This window comes from Bos javanicus, chromosome 10, assembly GCF_032452875.1.
Source record: "Bos javanicus breed banteng chromosome 10, ARS-OSU_banteng_1.0, whole genome shotgun sequence".
Taxonomy (NCBI): Eukaryota; Metazoa; Chordata; class Mammalia; order Artiodactyla; family Bovidae; genus Bos; species Bos javanicus.
In genome coordinates this window covers 76,708,275-76,724,694 of record NC_083877.1, presented here as the reverse complement: position 1 = coordinate 76,724,694, position 16,420 = coordinate 76,708,275, and the positions used below count along the sequence as shown (strand labels likewise).

At 44.3% G+C, this 16,420-nt stretch overlaps 1 protein-coding gene across 1 annotated transcript in view; it reads right to left on the bottom strand.

The window, feature by feature from the left end:
* The window catches only part of FNTB (farnesyltransferase, CAAX box, beta), an 81,184-nt gene that overhangs the window by 3,317 nt on the left and 61,447 nt on the right, over nt 1–16,420 (bottom strand). The window contains exons 8-11 of the mRNA XM_061429143.1: nt 11,650–11,779; nt 8,911–9,043; nt 3,592–3,703; nt 2,249–2,363 (exon numbers count right to left, since the gene is read on the bottom strand). Of these exons, the coding sequence (XP_061285127.1) occupies nt 2,249–2,363; nt 3,592–3,703; nt 8,911–9,043; nt 11,650–11,779 (490 nt within the window). The remainder of the gene's footprint in view (nt 1–2,248; nt 2,364–3,591; nt 3,704–8,910; nt 9,044–11,649; nt 11,780–16,420) is intronic.

The following is a 16,420-nucleotide window of genomic DNA, read 5'->3' as shown; positions in this document are numbered from 1 at the left end:
GGGAAATGATAAAAGACCATTAAAATATAGGTAAAAAACCTGAAAAATATTAAGGGAAGCCTTAATATTAAAGTCAGTTGTCTCCCATTAATATTACATTCAATGCAATTCAATGTAATACAGATTCCACTAGCTTTTGTGGAACTTAATAAGCTGATCCTAAAATGCACAGGAAATCCTAAAATGCAAAAGGCAAAGGATAATGAAAACAAAAAAAAGAATGAGGTGGGTGAGTGAGACTTGCTTACATGCATTTAAGATTTGATAAGACAGTGAAGATAATAAAACAGACCCATGGAACAGACTGTCCAGAAACAGAATCAACTCATAAACAGAAACTTGAGTATGTAACAAACATGTGATACACATCAGTAGGAAAGGTGGTAAACTTCAGTAAATGGTGCTGGTCAACTGGTATCCAAAACAGGAAAAAGATAAAATTATATCCAACCCTCACTACAGATGGAGATCAATTCCAAGAGAATTTAAAAAATTAGATGGGAAAAGCAAAATTTACATTGTTTAGAAGAAAATATATTTATGACCTCAGGTAGGAAAAGATTTCTTAAGTAACCTCACCCTCCCCAAACCTTTGAAAACCAAAAAGGCAAATAAAATTATTTACTTCAGAGTTAAAATCTTCTATTCAAGAAAAAACACTAATAAGGTGAAAAGTCACAAACTGGAAGAGATTCGCCACACACATACACATTCCATTGACGAAGAACTCGCGTCAAGAACACACAAAGAACTGCAACATGCATAAGAAAAGAGCAAACGAAATTACAAATCAGAAAATGAGCAGAGGAAAAAAGTGGCTGGCGATTTACAGAAGACATAACACAAATGGCCCAAAAAATGTTTGAAAAGATGCTTAGCCTCACCAGTAACCAGGGATATGCAAAAGAAAACTGAGACGCTGCTAGTCAAGTTAGCAGAAAGGAAATATCTAACTACAGCACAACTCAGCTTGGTGCTGTGTGAGTGAAAAACAACCCAGTCGCACAGGGGTACAGTTCAGGGCCATCTAGTGAAGATGAAGGCGGGTGTCCCAGAGAAACTTAACAAGAATGTTCACTGCAACACCTCATGGCACAGCACAAGTGAAACCGTCTCGATGCCGACCAACTGGAGACTAGAAAACTCAACTGGAGTACACCTAGACAAGGGGATCCCATGCAGTAGTCAAGATGAATAAATTAAAACAACATACATGAAGTCGGCTAAACCTCAGGGTAACGGTCAGTGAGAAAAGTGATGCGGTAGATAGCCGTTATAAAGCAACGGAAAGCATACAAACAACTCTATGATTTGTGGATACATACCTCTGCAGTGACAGCACAAAAACATCTGCAGGCATGATCAGTGACGAACTTAGGATGGGGTTACAATGAGGAAGGAGGGAGGGGAAGGAACGGAAGAGGGCTGCGTAGCAGGCAAACACATGAGAAAGCTGAAGGGTTGTTACTTGGGTTTTCTCAATTGATTAGTGAGGCTGAGCATTTTTTCATCCACCTACTGGCCATCAGCGTTTCTTCTGCTGGAATATTTCATGACAGTCTGCATGGGCACATCATCTGACAGCCATGGACAGTCTTAGTCGGAGTCATGTCTCAGGCTCCTGACTAGGTTCAGAAGCATCGCCTGTGGCCAGGCTGGCCTGAGGCTGGATGCCGCCATGAACAGCCTGCCCACAGGGGGCTGACGGTTTTTGAGGGAAGCAGACAAAAGCCAATTAAACACACATGACAAATTGTGCTGGTGCTACGAAGGGCACAAATCATACTCTGGCCGAGTGTTTCCGGGCATCTCATTTATAAACGGTGGTCTGAGAGGGTTTCTCTGGATGCAGGGCTGCACGTTGAGAGCTCCAAGAGAAGACATCAGCCACACAGGGAGGGGCTGCTGCTGCAGATGCAGAAACCACTGCTCCCAAGCCAGCTTCCTCGGAGACGGGGACTAATGACAAGTGCTCTGGGTCCTAGACTCCGGGACACAGGCATACACCCTCCGTCGCAGGCTGGATTCCTGCTTAGAACCTCGAGTTAGCCCGGTCAGGTGCTCACAAATGGGGAATGGGCTGCAGACGGAGGGGGTGTGGGGACGGCGAGCTCACCAGCCTGTCCATGGGGGACACTCGTGTCGTCGGTTCTGTAGGCCCCACAGGGCTGCTCTGCCCTCCTGCCAGCCCCGTCCTGGGGGCCCTGTGGAGAAGCGGTGGTAAGCTCCCCCCCGCATCCCGCCTTACCAGGGCGTTTTCAGGTACACCCAAGACCACATCGTGCAACATGGCTCCGCTGCCGAAGTGCTGGGCTATGGACAGGCCACTCAGGCAGTAGCAGGTGTGGTAGAAGTCCCGGGACCTGCAAGGATGCGGCAGCTCTGAGTAGGTATCCTCTGCTCCCCACCCACCTTGGCACAGCCTCCGAAGACAAGGCCATAGATGAGGCCCAGGAAGCACTCAGGTGACCAAACCCACCCTCCACACGCCTAGAAGCCTGGCTTCCCCCATCAGCGTTTTTCAGAGCTCCACCCTGCCTGACCGCAGGAACTGTCTGTCCTCTTGACTTCCTTCTAGGAAGGGCTCTCCAGGGTAGTGTTGCTAAATCCAAAGAGTACATTAAAAAAAAAAAAAAAGCCATAAAAAATCCCACACCAAAATTTCTAGAAATGGGTCAAATTCTTTCTTCAAATGGGTCAAAATTTACAAATGGGTAAATTGCTGGGGCCAGCCTTCAGCTGAGCCTTCCCCTGGATGCATGCAGGAGGAGGCAGGATGTGTGTGTGTGTGCAGGGGGCAGGGAGGGGGTCGGGTTGGGGGATGAGGAAAGACAGCAGCAAAGGGAACAGGACTTGATTGGCTTCCCTTTTTCTTTCAGTATGGCACCTAAAGGTGTTCAATCTCTATGAAAGCTGTGATTATAATCTCTGTTTATGACATTCTTGAGAGCCCCTCAGACAGCAAGGAGATTAGTCAATCCTAAAGGAAATCAACCCTGACTATTCATTGGAAGGACTGATGTTGAAGCTGAAGCTCCAGTACTTTGGCCATCTGATATGAAGAGCCAACTTACTGGAAAAGACCCTGATGCTGAGAAAGATTGAGGGCAGGAGGAGAAGGGGACGACAGAGGATGAGATGGCTGGACGGCATTACTGACTCTATGGACATAAATCTGAGCAAACTCCAGGAGATGGTGAAGGACAGGGAAACCTGGCGTGTTGCAGTTCATGGGGTCGCAGAGAGTCGGACTCGACTTAGTGACTAAACAACAACAGCATGACACCCAGGAGTTTTAAAACCCTGTATCCTGTTCTATTTAGGTCAAGTTGGTTAAATAAAAAAGGAAAGAAATGTTACCCATGCAGCAATCTGTTTACCTAACTGGTAAGGGGGTGCAGGTAAGCCAGGAAAAGGAGGGAGCTGGAAGCGCAGGATGGACACATGGTGGACAGGGCTGCTCCATGCCGGGCTGCTCCCATGCCACGTGGGCACTAAGCAGCTGCACGGACAGGGCTGCCCTGTCCGGGTCTGAGCAGGCCTGCGTGCTCAGCCCCCTCGCCCCGCCCTCCCCAGAGACAAGGCACTCACTTGCCAGGTTTGTCCAGAAGCCCCCCGGTGGGGCACTGGCAGCACATCAGGATGTACTCCTGCAGGGCCTGCTGGTGAAACATCCAGCGACTCATGCTGAGGGCAGGGTCACCTGCAGAGGACAAAGGGTCAGTGTGCGCCTGGGCCTGGGAGACGTCCGTGGAGGATCAATGCCTACTTTGTATTTCATGATCCAATAGGAACAGTCAAGGTTTCCCCCCATTCTGCTTGGACTAATCTTGAAAATCACATTCTTGGGACACGTCCCTTCTCCGGAACCTTAAAATGGGTCAGAGAGCAGCAGGTCAGAGCAGCACTTGGCTTTACTTCTCCTTACCTTGGATGGCAGTTCTAAACCACATCCCTTGCAGACACAGATGAGCTTTTTAGCTCAGCTTTCCACACTGACCTCTGCTGCTGCGCCTGACTGGGTTCATAATGCCTCCCCTTGGGCTTCTTAAGACTTTTTCTCTAGCACGTCTCCCTTGTCAACCAGACTCTTGATTAGCCGAGAGAACTCCAACAGGGGTAATACTGGCTGTTGCTTTAATCCATCTCTAAAGGGAATTCTCCAGCTAGTCTCTTGGCTCAAAAAGTTTCTCTAAGAAGAATTCTAATAACTGCCCTCCTGCATCATATGGTAGTGTAAGCAGAAATTGGGATTCTGGTGATGATACTAAAGTACTGGCCAGCAACCGAGCTTCTTCACTCTGAAGTTCAACCAGCAGTCAGAGAATCTGTGGACATGGTTATCAGGGGAGGAGGAGGGACAAATTACCACCCAGCAGGTGTGCATGGAAACATTTATATGAGAATTGTTTTTAAAAATACACATATAGGCTGTGCATTAAGTCTTCAGTCAATTTTATACTTTGATACACCAGGTCTACAAAGGTAGTGAACACCCTGTAAATGGCAACTGAAAGCTAATTTTTCTTTCTGTCTTTTTTTGTTTTATGCATTTTTCTATACAGGTATGATATTTCTGTATCTTATGTCTTTCATTTAACTCTAGAGGCATACACTTTTCTGTTCTGCTACATAATCTTCATAACCATCATTCTGAAAAGCCACAGAGTATTTCGTAAGTGGACACATGTAATGGCATCAACATAGGCACTGGACCCAAACTCGCACATATATGCATAGAGAATCTTCTATGGTAAAAATTCATCAAAGTTTATAGCAAATGTGGTACATAAAAAGAACTTTCCAAATGAGTTAATTTTGGAATATTCATCTTCATAGACGACTACAGAAAATAATCATGTTCAGATTTCTTAAATGAGAGATGGGAGGAGAGATGGGGGCAGTCAGAAAGTGACTGCTATCTCCCAGGTTGAGCCCTGGATGATGTGCATGGTCGGCTGATGTTTGGGGGCCGCGTACAAAAAACACTCATCTTCAACACTCAAGTCTTGCCCGGCCCCTGAGATGCTCACACTGGAAGAGGCACACGGGAACTGAGCCTAGGGAAGAGAAGCACAGTCAGGGCCCCCTTCTTGTGCCCAGCCCAGGACACATGCTTCCTGAAGTGCTCACAGTACTGTAATTACTTTCCTCTTTGTTCTTTCTCCACCTGTGAGCACAGCACTGTAGGAGATACACACCGATATGATGGGACTTCTCTCTAGCGTACTTGTTGCCAAGGCTGTTTCCAGTTCCTTGCAATCATAAAAAATGCCGCAGTAAACACCTCTGTGAATATTCTCTATGTTTAGGATTATTTTCTTGAAATAGAGTCAAAGCAGTGGAATGATTCAGTTAAAAAAGAATAAACATTTTTAAGGCTTTTCATAGATACTGATAAACTGCTTTAAGACTTTCTATAGCTGCCAGTAAAATTTAAGATTTTTCCTGTACCACCTCCAGCACTGGTTACTTTTAAAAAGTTCTCGGTGATGCATGTGTAACTGAATCACTTTGCCGTATACCTGAAACTAACACAGTGAATCAACTATGCTTCAATATAAAATAAAAATAAGATAAAACATCGTATATGGAAACAAGTTTTCAGCACTTAAAATGTTAAAAAGAAAGGGTACCTAATTATTTATCTCACTTTTAATTACTAATTAGGGTGAAGTTTTTTCATAACTTGCTTACTAGTTGTATTTCCTTTTGAAAGTATCCTTTGTCTTCTGAGATACAAGAGTCAGTTTTATTAACCTAACTTCTTACTGTATTTACCCTGTATCTGTATCATATGATATACTTATTTCTCCCTTTTTGCTCTACTATTTGGCTAAATGGGTTTTTAAAATTACATAAATATAGTTTATCATATGCCATGATGACACTGTTGATTTTTCCTTTGTGATTTCTTCTTTTAAGAAGCACATTCAATGGTTGCAGGGATTGCGGTGGCGGGGGCCGGGGAGGGGGGTGCCTGAAAATTCTAAAACTGATCGCAGGGGTGGATGCACAACTCTGAAAACACTAAAAACACTAAATTGTACACTTCAAATCATTAGATTGTTCAGCATGTAAATTATATCTCAAGAAAGTTGTTATTTTAAAAAGCGTATTTATCAAACTTTAGGATTAACTGTATGAAACATCAGTATAAAATATACCTTTATTTCATATCCTATAATAAATAAAAGACTGTTACCTTAAGGTAAATGATAACCTATCGCTAAAATTGGAATCTGAGAAGAAAATGCTACGTTTATTATTAAATAGATTATAGTGTTGCGGTTACCTCCTACATTCCTCAAAGTTCATAAACTCAACAAGAACTTCCTGAGATCCTGAATTCGCACATCAACACACATAATCACAGAGGGATAAAAGGTGATATGATTACAGAGTAATAACTGTGCCTTTTAAATCCTTTATCCCTCTCCCTTAAAATACAGATCCCCATTATAATGTCATTTTGCATTTCAAAGGTTCCTTTTATCTGAGAAATCAGAAGTTTTTCCAACAGTAACTGATAGGTACAGCCACATGGAGCTCAGTCTTGCAGGTGGACAGCTATGGAGTACGTCCCAAGCCAGCAACTAGTAACTATCAATCCAAACAGAAACTCACAGGCCTGCTGCGGTCTTACTGCTCCACAAAAAAAAAGTGACTTAGCACTGGACGTTTTAAATATGTTAATAATAATTCATTCTTCTACTCAAATACTGTCTTCTATGCCTAAGGCAGCCACCTCATGGACTACTGACGGCCTGACGACCACTCGCCAAGTCAGGGATGGCCTGGGTTCACGTGCCACGTCATCGTTTTAATTATCAGTGTCAGCATCATCACCTTCAAAAAACATATTTGTTCACTTACTAAAATAAAAGTAATATACATGGTAAAAGAACTGTGGTGTTGGAGAAGACTCTTGAGAGTCCCTTGGACAGCAAGGAGATCCAACTAGTCCATCCTAAAGGAGATCAGTCCTGAATATTCATTGGAAGGACTGATGTTGAAGCTGAAACTCCAATACTTTGGCCACCTGATGTGAAAAACTGACTCATTTGTAAAGACCCTGATGCTGGGAAAGATTGAAGGCGGGAGGAGAAGGGGACGACAGAGGATAAGATGGTTGGATGGCATCACCGACTCAATGGACATGAGCTTGAGTAAACTCCGGGAGTTGGTGATGGACAGGGAGGCCTGGCGTGCTGCAGTCCATGGGGTCGCAAAGAGTCGGACACAACTGAGCGACTGAATTGAACTGAACAGTGGGATATAAAACTTTAAAAGTATGTTTCCTGGAACTTCCCTGGTGAATTGCATACATACTGCTTTGAAACCTAACTTTGACTACAGTATATTGTGAGTATCTTTCTATATCGCATCTCCTTCTGACTCTCAACATCAGTACTTTGTCCACCACTGAAAACTTCCTCCCAGATCCCTGCCTGGTCCAAGCCCACTATTTGCTGAGAACTGAGCTGCAGGCCTAATATGGGCCTCCTCCCAGGGAGTGAAAAAAGCTGGAAGTACCAAAATTCACAGACAACTGACTTTCTTCCACAGGCAAATGTGGAAATATGACCAGTCCTCCAAAACTTGTGCTATAAAAAGCAAAATGGAAAGCAGGAACCCCGTGAAGACTTGGGCAGGTAGGGCTCCTCTTACCCTCTCACCAGATTCTCCCGGCAGCTACAGAATGACTGCATCTTATCCCCTCCAGGGACAGGCTTGTGAAAGGCGGAGGGTGTTACCAGAGATTTGACCTCACCAGTTCCAAAAACAGAGATCACTAAAACCCTAAGTTATTTCTTGTTTTGAAACATTGGACTCTCAGGGAATTTCTGATTTCCTACTCTAGTGTCCAAAGCAGAAACCATGCAGGCTCCAGAGTCAGCGGGAGGCCTCAGCTCAGCACCTTGAAACCGGGGCTCTAGGCAGAGGAATCTTAGGATAGGCTGTGACAGGGGAGGTGGGGTGACAGGGACACAGGAGAGAGCCTCTGTTTACTTCAAATAAGGAACTAATGCAAGGGACTCAGGAAAAAACAGCCAAACAAGAGAAAGTTGTGTGTCCGGCAAGCGGGTGGGCGGGAGGATGGGGGGCAGTAGAAAAGAATTGTATCTCTACATTTGAGCAAAGAATAACCCAACTACTAAGCTTTCTTCTGGGCCAAGGGCTCATACTCCGAGACTTGTCAGCACGCAGCAGGGCCGCCATGACCTCCCCTCTCCCACCGGTTTCCTTCCTGTCCTCATGTGAAGTAAATGAGAAAGATGATTCAGGAGGCGGCCTGAGATTTTGAGAGGTAACAAGGCAAGGCTCCCAGAAATTTGCTCTCTATTTCCCTGCTTGGATTTGCATTCCCATCTGAGGTCCCACAGAGATGATGAACCCAGGTCTCTCTACTCCAGTGGTGGGGGGTTGGGGGTGGGGAGGCAGTACTAACCTGTGTCCAGGATTCTTCAGTGAATTTAAACTATGACACTTGTAATGGTGGCCGCCATGCAGCCAGCCTGGCATGGTGGCTCTTTGCTCCAGGGGTTGTTTCTGCCTTTTTGGCACTGTTGTGACCATGGGCACAGTGTGGGTTTTCAGTCTGGCCTGACTCACACAAAGCTCTGCATCGGAACCTGTGGCTTCACACTCAGCTGAGGTGGCAGTCACCACGCGGCCAGGCGCCCACCTCCCCCACCTGCCACAGTGGGTGTGAAGCAGCAGTGACCTCTGAACCCAAGGACGAAATCCTAGCTGGCACACGTGTGCCTAGGGCGGGAGGGTCCACACTGGGTACTCAAAATCCAGGATGGACAGAGCCTGTTTCAACCCCTCTAACCAAGCGCCCTGGCCTCCAACTCGGTCAGCAGCCGAGGGGAGCCAACAGCCCCGCCAGCACCCCGGGCTCACCTTGGGCGTGCAGCGCGCGGTGAAGCAGGGGCAGGAGACCCGCCTGCCAGAAGGAGTAGCAGCCGTCTACCAGCTTGTTGCAGCGGCCCTGAAATCCACCTTCAAACCTCATCTGCCGGCTTGTCACCCATTGCTGAGCGTGAGACAGAGAAGAGAGAGGTGCCAGAGGTTAAAAGAGACATGTGATCCAGCCAGCTCTCCAGAGGCAGGTCTGGGAGGGAGCGCTGCCAGGTTTTGGCTTCTCAACTCCCGTTCCCTTGCTTTGACCTCAGACTTCCTCGCCCTCAACGTCACAGAGGGCTCTACACTGCCACAGCTAGTTTAACCCTCTGGAGGCAACCAACATGAATTCCTGCTTGAGGCCTAACAGACAACTATCTGCCTGTCCTGGGTTCCAAGAGGGTTCTGGTGCTGAAAGAACAAAGGGGCCAACCTGGCCTGGAAGGAGACCTGCAATAATGCCTCTTAATAAACAAGGTGTAACTGGGAAGTTTCAGGCCAGACCACCGGTGGCTCATTTCTATTCACTTTACTTTCTCAGGGAAGTTAATTAAAAGCAAATAAATGGAATTTTGTGCCACAAATCGTCAGATGATTTCACACCATTTTTGGCAAGGAAATTCACCCCAGGTTTCTTAGCACAGCCCTCGGCCCTTGCAGAACCAGGGGCAGAAGCCACTAGCCCTGGTGAATGAGGATGGCTCTGTGGGCTCTAGCCACTCTGCTGCTCCAGGGCAAACCGGCTGGCTGACAAGAGCCTTTACCGTGAACCTGTAAAATGGCTCTTGGTGTCACTCAGTGGTCACACGTGATACATTCCTCCCTTATCTCCAAGTTTTCTAAACACACTCTACTTCGAACATCAAGATAGTCAAGGGCTTGGCCTCGAGGAATGAGCAGACCAACTGGCTGAGCAGATAATACTTCCATGTCCCTCCCAGCCCCTCAAGACAGTTCCAGCCACCAGCCAGGATCTCAAGGAGCTTCTTCACCAAACTGAAAGGTACAGAAGAGGGCGTTCCCCTGGACCTACGTTTTACTACACTGAGTTCCTGAAACGAGTCACTGAGGACCCCCTTTGGAAGAACCAGTCCAGCCCTCCTTTAATGAACAATTGTAGAGTTTAGATTATATCCCTGTTCAAGGCAACACCACCCATAGAGTCACAATCCTAAAACTCTTAGAACGACACAAAACACACTGCACTGCAGGTATACACACTAATATATCCCCAGTCTTCCGTGAGCCAGTGCTCTAGGACTGATGCCATCTAACGAAAGCAGGCGAAGCACTGCTCAAGCTAACAGGCACTACAGTAGGGAGTCCAGTCTTCATTTTTGCTTACCCCACAGATTACGTGTTTATAAGCCAGACTAAATAATTTTTTTCAGTGCCTAAGCCCATGGATTTATTCTGTTTCCCGTGGCTATATGAATTCATAAAATCCTTCAGATACGGGTCCTAGTTCTCCCAGAGCAAACAGAAGGGAGGGAGTAGCTTGGGTAAGAAGGATGCACCTACTACATTCCAGGCTGTTTCATGTATATTATCTTCTCTGACCTTCAAAGAACTATTACCTCTACTTTATGGAGAAAAAGAGTTGAAGTTAAAACAGATTAGACAATTTTCCCAAGGTCACATGGCTATGAAGTGGCAGAGAAAGGGTTCAAATCCAGAACACGGTTACTGGAACTGAGACATCTGCTTATTTCTTATTTCTGCCTGGGAGGTGGGGCTTTCATGTTTCACACTTTGTTAGTGATCAGGGTTTTAAATGTCTGATAAACTCTAAGTCTATGCATAAAGTTGGCCATTTGGGCATAAACCCTTCAGGCTTTGAGAACCTTCAAGAAGAGTATGCTACAGGAGGCTTCCTAAAGGCCAAGACAAAATGCCACTGGTCGTATCTGTACAGGGAAAAATATAAACTCTCTTGGGACCCCATGATGGGTCTCACAACAGTTCCTACAATGGCAACCTGACATCTGAACTTAGGGAGAGGAGATGAATGTCAGTTGCAGCTGATTTGCTTTGAGGTCATGATCAGGGAGTAAAAGCTTCACCAAAGACAGTTTCTTGGTGGCTGTGTGTGTGTGTATACCAGGCCTCCAATGATAATTTAGCTACAATTTAACAAGTCCCTGAAGCTGACTGCACTCTGGATAATGAGTTCACTCTGAATAATGGGCAGGAGCTTGGAGTTGAGACATAAGTGCCTGGGCCACCCGCTCCGTGTATTCCCAGCGGTGACCAGCTCGTGTAAAGGTAGCTACGAAACACTCACATAGTGCAGAGGGTAATAAGAGCTCTTCTCATAACTTCTTCTCCCAGGAGAATCTTTCTAAGACACGTGAAAACCTCTAGTTTTAAAAGACTGAAGCTATACTCTCCTAGAAGTAGGAGGCAGGTACTGTGGCCCTCCCCAGATGTCTGAGGGACTCAAGAGGGCGCTGGGGTTGCCCTAACACACGATGTAGAAGGTTCAGAGCAGGAAGAAGGAAAGGCAGGAGGAAGGGAGCCGAGACCGAGAGCAGATGTTCACCCCCTGCACTCTCTCCTAACAGTGCTGGGCGATCCAACAACTGCATCTGAAGCTTTGTTACACGACTGTCAGCCCAGAGCTCAAGGTAGGAACTGCTAGCTCTTCACACAGACAAACGTCCCTGAAACCAGCACGTCTGAGCAGTCACATCCCAGGGCCCTGGGGCCTGAGGGGAAGACAGATTACCAAGTACTTACTAGTAAGCTCTTCAAGTTCAAGGAGCGCTCCTTCTTGAGGATGACCAGCGCAGCCAGGCCACAGAACGTGTAGCCGCCATGGGCTTCCATTCCTGGTACCCCGCCAATCCCACCTTCCCAATTCTGACACCTGGGGGGAGGTCGAGAAAACCCGACTGAGTGTCAACCAGTGAGCACCCTGGATGGCAAAGAGTGAAGTGGCTCAGCTTAGGGCGTACACTGCTGCAACTATATTCAGTATCTTGTGATAAACTATAGTGGAAAAGAATATAAAAAAGAATATATATATATAAACCAGAATATTTTTATATATATATATATATATATATAATGGAATTAATTTGCTGTACACCTGAAACACAACTTATAAATCAACTCTTCTAATTCTATTTTAAAAATTGAAACTATGAATGGAAACATGCCAGCTAATTAACTTTTAGAAATGTCTTTTCCTCCGCCTGCAATGTGGGAAACCTGGGTTTGATCCCTGGGTTGGGAAGATCCCCTGGAGAAGGGAACGGCTACCCACTTCAGTATTCCGGCCTGGAGAATTCCATGGACTGTATAATCCATGGGGTTGCAAAGAGTTGGACACAACTGAGTGACTTTCACGCTTTCCTCAAAAAAATAAAGGAAACATAGTCTACTAATGAACAAACATAGAACCTCAAATCATTACTTTTTGGAAAGAGTTATAAAATCATATGTTTGCTGTGATAACCATCAGGTTAAAATAAAATTGAAAAATAACTGCTAATGATGGTTATCTTTTAATACAAATCACTGCTGATACCTTTCCTCTTTATTTTTCTGTGTTTTCAAAAAGCTTCCAGAATGAACATATATACCTTTATAGCTATCCAAAGTAAATTTATTTCTCCAAATTACAAATTCCTATATTTTCAAATTATTACTATAATAATTATTATTGGGATTATAAGATAATTAGATAATGTAAGATAATATAGAAAATATGACTGTATTTTCTAGTCATAAAAACTTAATACTCTTTGGCCCAGCAATATTAGGGTCATTTCTAGGAATTAAAGGGATTCCCTGATAGCTCAGTTGGTAAAGAACTCACCTGCAATGCAGGAGACCCAGGTTTGATCCGTGGGTTGGGAGGATGCCCTGGAGAAGGGAAAGGCTACCCACTCCAGTATCCTGGCCTAGAGAATTCCATGGACTGTATAGTCCATAGGGGAGCAAAGAGTCAGACATGACTGAGTGACTTTCACTTTCCCTTTCTAGGAATTAATTCTACAAAGTAAGTATAAATGTGTTCAAAGATCAGATTATAAGAATGTTTATTGTATCCCCATTTATAATAGTGAAATGTTAGAAACTCAATAGTAAGGGACTGGTTATATAAATTATGATGTATCCATATAACAGAATACTATATAGTCATTTAAAATGATATTACAGAAGTATACTTTAAAATGTTCCAAATACATTACATGAAAAAGTCATAAAATGATAATGTACTGCATGATTTTTCTGGAATTCTGGAAAGATAAGAAACATGAGTGGTTGGTGACTTTAGATTTTCTTTTTGCATGTCTTAATAAACCTGTTTTATCTGTGATATAAAGAAATTTTGCTTCCTGTATATTTTCATATAACATAGAACTTTACTTCCAATGATCTACAGATATGTATATAGAGTCACATTCCCTGCAGGTGTATCTGCCTCACAAATCCTCACAGGTGTACAGGTCAATGAGCACTTAATCCAACTTCCGGGTGGAAGAAAAGGGAATCTGTAGTACTTCTTGTCTTCCAGGCACCTCTCATTAAAGGAGAGGCCTTGGGAATTCAGAGGCCTTTTTCAGAGAGGCCTGATAACCTCAAATATGCAGATGACACCACCCTTATGGCAGAAAGCAAAGAACTAAAGAGCTTCCTGATGAAAGTGAAAGAGGAGAGTGAAAAAGTTGGCTTAACACTTAACATTCAGAAAACTAAGATCATGGCATCTGGTCCCATCACTTCATGGCAAATAGATGGGGAAACAGTGGAAACAGTGACAGACTTATTTTGGGGGGCTCCAAAATCACTGCAGATGGTGACTGCAGCCATGAAATTAAAAGACACGTACTCCTTGGAAGAAAAGTTATGATCAACCTAGCTGCTAAGTCGCTTCAGTCGTGTCCAACTCTGTGCGATCCCATAGACGGCAGCCCAACAGGCTCCCCCGTCCCTGGGATTCTCCAGGCAAGAACACTGGAGTGGGCTGCCATTTCCTTCTCCAATGCATGAAAGGGAAAAGTGAAAGTGAAGTCGCTCAGTCGTGTCCGACTCTTAGCGACCCCATGGACTGCAGCCTACCAGGCTCTTCCGTCCATGGGATTTTCCAAGCAAGAGTACTGGAGTGGGGTGCCACTGCCTTCTCCGATGATCAACCTAGACAGCATATTAAAAAGCAGAGACATTACTTAGCCAAAGGTCCATCTAGTCAAAGCTATGGTTTTTCCAGTAGTCATGTATAGATGTGAGAGTTGGACTATAAAGAAAGCTGAATGCTGAAGAATTGATGCTCTTGAACTGTGGTGTTGAAGAAGGCTCTTGAAAGTCCTTTGGACTGCAAGGAAATCCAACCAGTCCATCCTAAAGGAAATCAGTTCTAAACATTCGTTGGAAGGACTGATATTGAAGCTAAAACTCCAATACTATGGTCATCTGATGCGAAAAGCTGAATCATTTGAAAAGACCCTGATGCTTGGAAAGATGAAAGGCAGGAGGAGAAGGGGACGACAGACGATGAGATAGTTGGATGGCATCACCGACTCAATGAACATAAGTTTGAGTAAATTCCGGGAGCTGGTGATGGACAGGGAAGCCTGGTGTGCTGCAGTTCATGGGGTCGCAAAGGGTCGGACATGAGTGAGCAACTGAATTGAACTAAACTGAGGCTCAGAGAGTTCACTGCAGAGTCAAAAACTGGCTGCTGCCCCCTGAATAGCTTCTTCAGCATCCTCCATCTCTCAACCCCATGGCCAACCAAAGACACACAATCCAAATTTTCTTTCCAATGCATCTGGCTTCTTGGAGCATATGAACAGCTCAAGTTTGAAAGGTCTGATGAGTGAAGAATATGCAAGGGACCTCTTAATTTTTTTTTCTTAACTTTTCTTAACTCAGCTTTAAAACACACACACACACACAATATGCATTTATTTACACATTCCACTTTCCATCCCTTTGTTTTCACATGCGTGAGAGCAATTTAGCAAAATTCTTTGGGAGTTTCTTCTAGCTAAATATAATGGATTGAAAAGAGCCCAGTAAAATGAAAGTAAAGGAATTTTTAAAAAGGATAAATCCATAAGGATAAGGAGAATAGGAGAGGATATGAATACAGACAGGAAATAACAAAATCGTGAAAGCTGGAAAAGGATGAAGATAAGAAGTAACTGACTTAATAGAGCCGAGAAACCTACACCAGCCCTGGGAGGAAAGGAGGGCTGAAGCAACAGAAAGCAAGGTGATGTTCTCCAATGACAAGTTGAGCGATGTAAGCTACCCCTAAAATGGGAAGGTTTTTAACTGAGTTGACTGGTGGTAAATTGATAAAGAGACTCAGTTAGACCTCCAGGTACCCAGCAGATGGGAGGTTGCAGGGGCTTAATCAAGAAGTGTGAATTCCAGGATTTCCAGCACAGCTGAGAGCAGGCGGAGGTATTGTACTGAGCAGGAGGATTCAGTGGAAGTCTATGACCTGAGCAAAAGCACTCCCAACCCCTTTCTCTACTGTTGCTGTTGTTTAGTCACTATGTCGTGTCTGACTCTTTGCAACCCCATGAACTGTAGCCTGCCAGGCTCCTCCATCCATGGGATTTTCCAGGCAAGAATACTGGAGTGGGTTGCCATTTCCTTCTCCAGAGGATCTTCTTGACCCAGGGATCAAACCTGCATCTCCTGCATTGGAAGGTGGATTCTTTACTGCTCAGCCACCAGATAAGCCCCCTTCCCCTATTAAGAGTTCACAAAGTTGGCTGCCAGCTTCATACCATAACCAGGAATCTGGAAGGTTCTCCACAGAAAAATCCTATGGATACTGATATATGAGAATTCCCCATGAATGGCTGGATTCCAGGCCACTCTAAACATAGCTCTCCATCAGCTTTCTAGCACCTGACTCTTAAATATGAACATCAAACATTTAAGCAAAGGCTCTTACGTGAAAGAGAGTTTTATGTAAACATGACATAGAAATAAAACAAATAAAAATAACTTGGAAGAAATAACATAAGGAGCAGAAGTAAACTTTCTAAACACTGCAAGGACAAAATATCCCTCAAACAAGAACAAGAGAGTACATAAAAAAGAAGTATCCGTTTTTTATATAAATGGAGATTAAAAATAAGCTTTGAAAAATTTTACATAGAATTACAGAAATAAAAACTCAATAGAAGGATTAGAAGATAAAAGGTAAGGGAACCTCTTAGTAAGTACGGAAGTAAAGTACACGCAATTCTAGACTGAAGATACCTGCTGAGTACCCAGCACCATGAACAACAACAAAAAATCCTATTATGGCTCAACATCATGAATTTTCCAAACAGCAAGAATAAGAGAAATAAGACAGAAACAGACAATGGATTGGGAATACAGTGGACTGGGAGGCAGTAACGCACAGAGGATATTATAACAAGTTTTACCACTTAAATACCTTTGTATTTCAGCTTAATATCAAATTCAATATCCCATCATTTGACACTTATGGAGACTATGACATGGAGAAGTTAAACAACTTAACCAGGGCCAC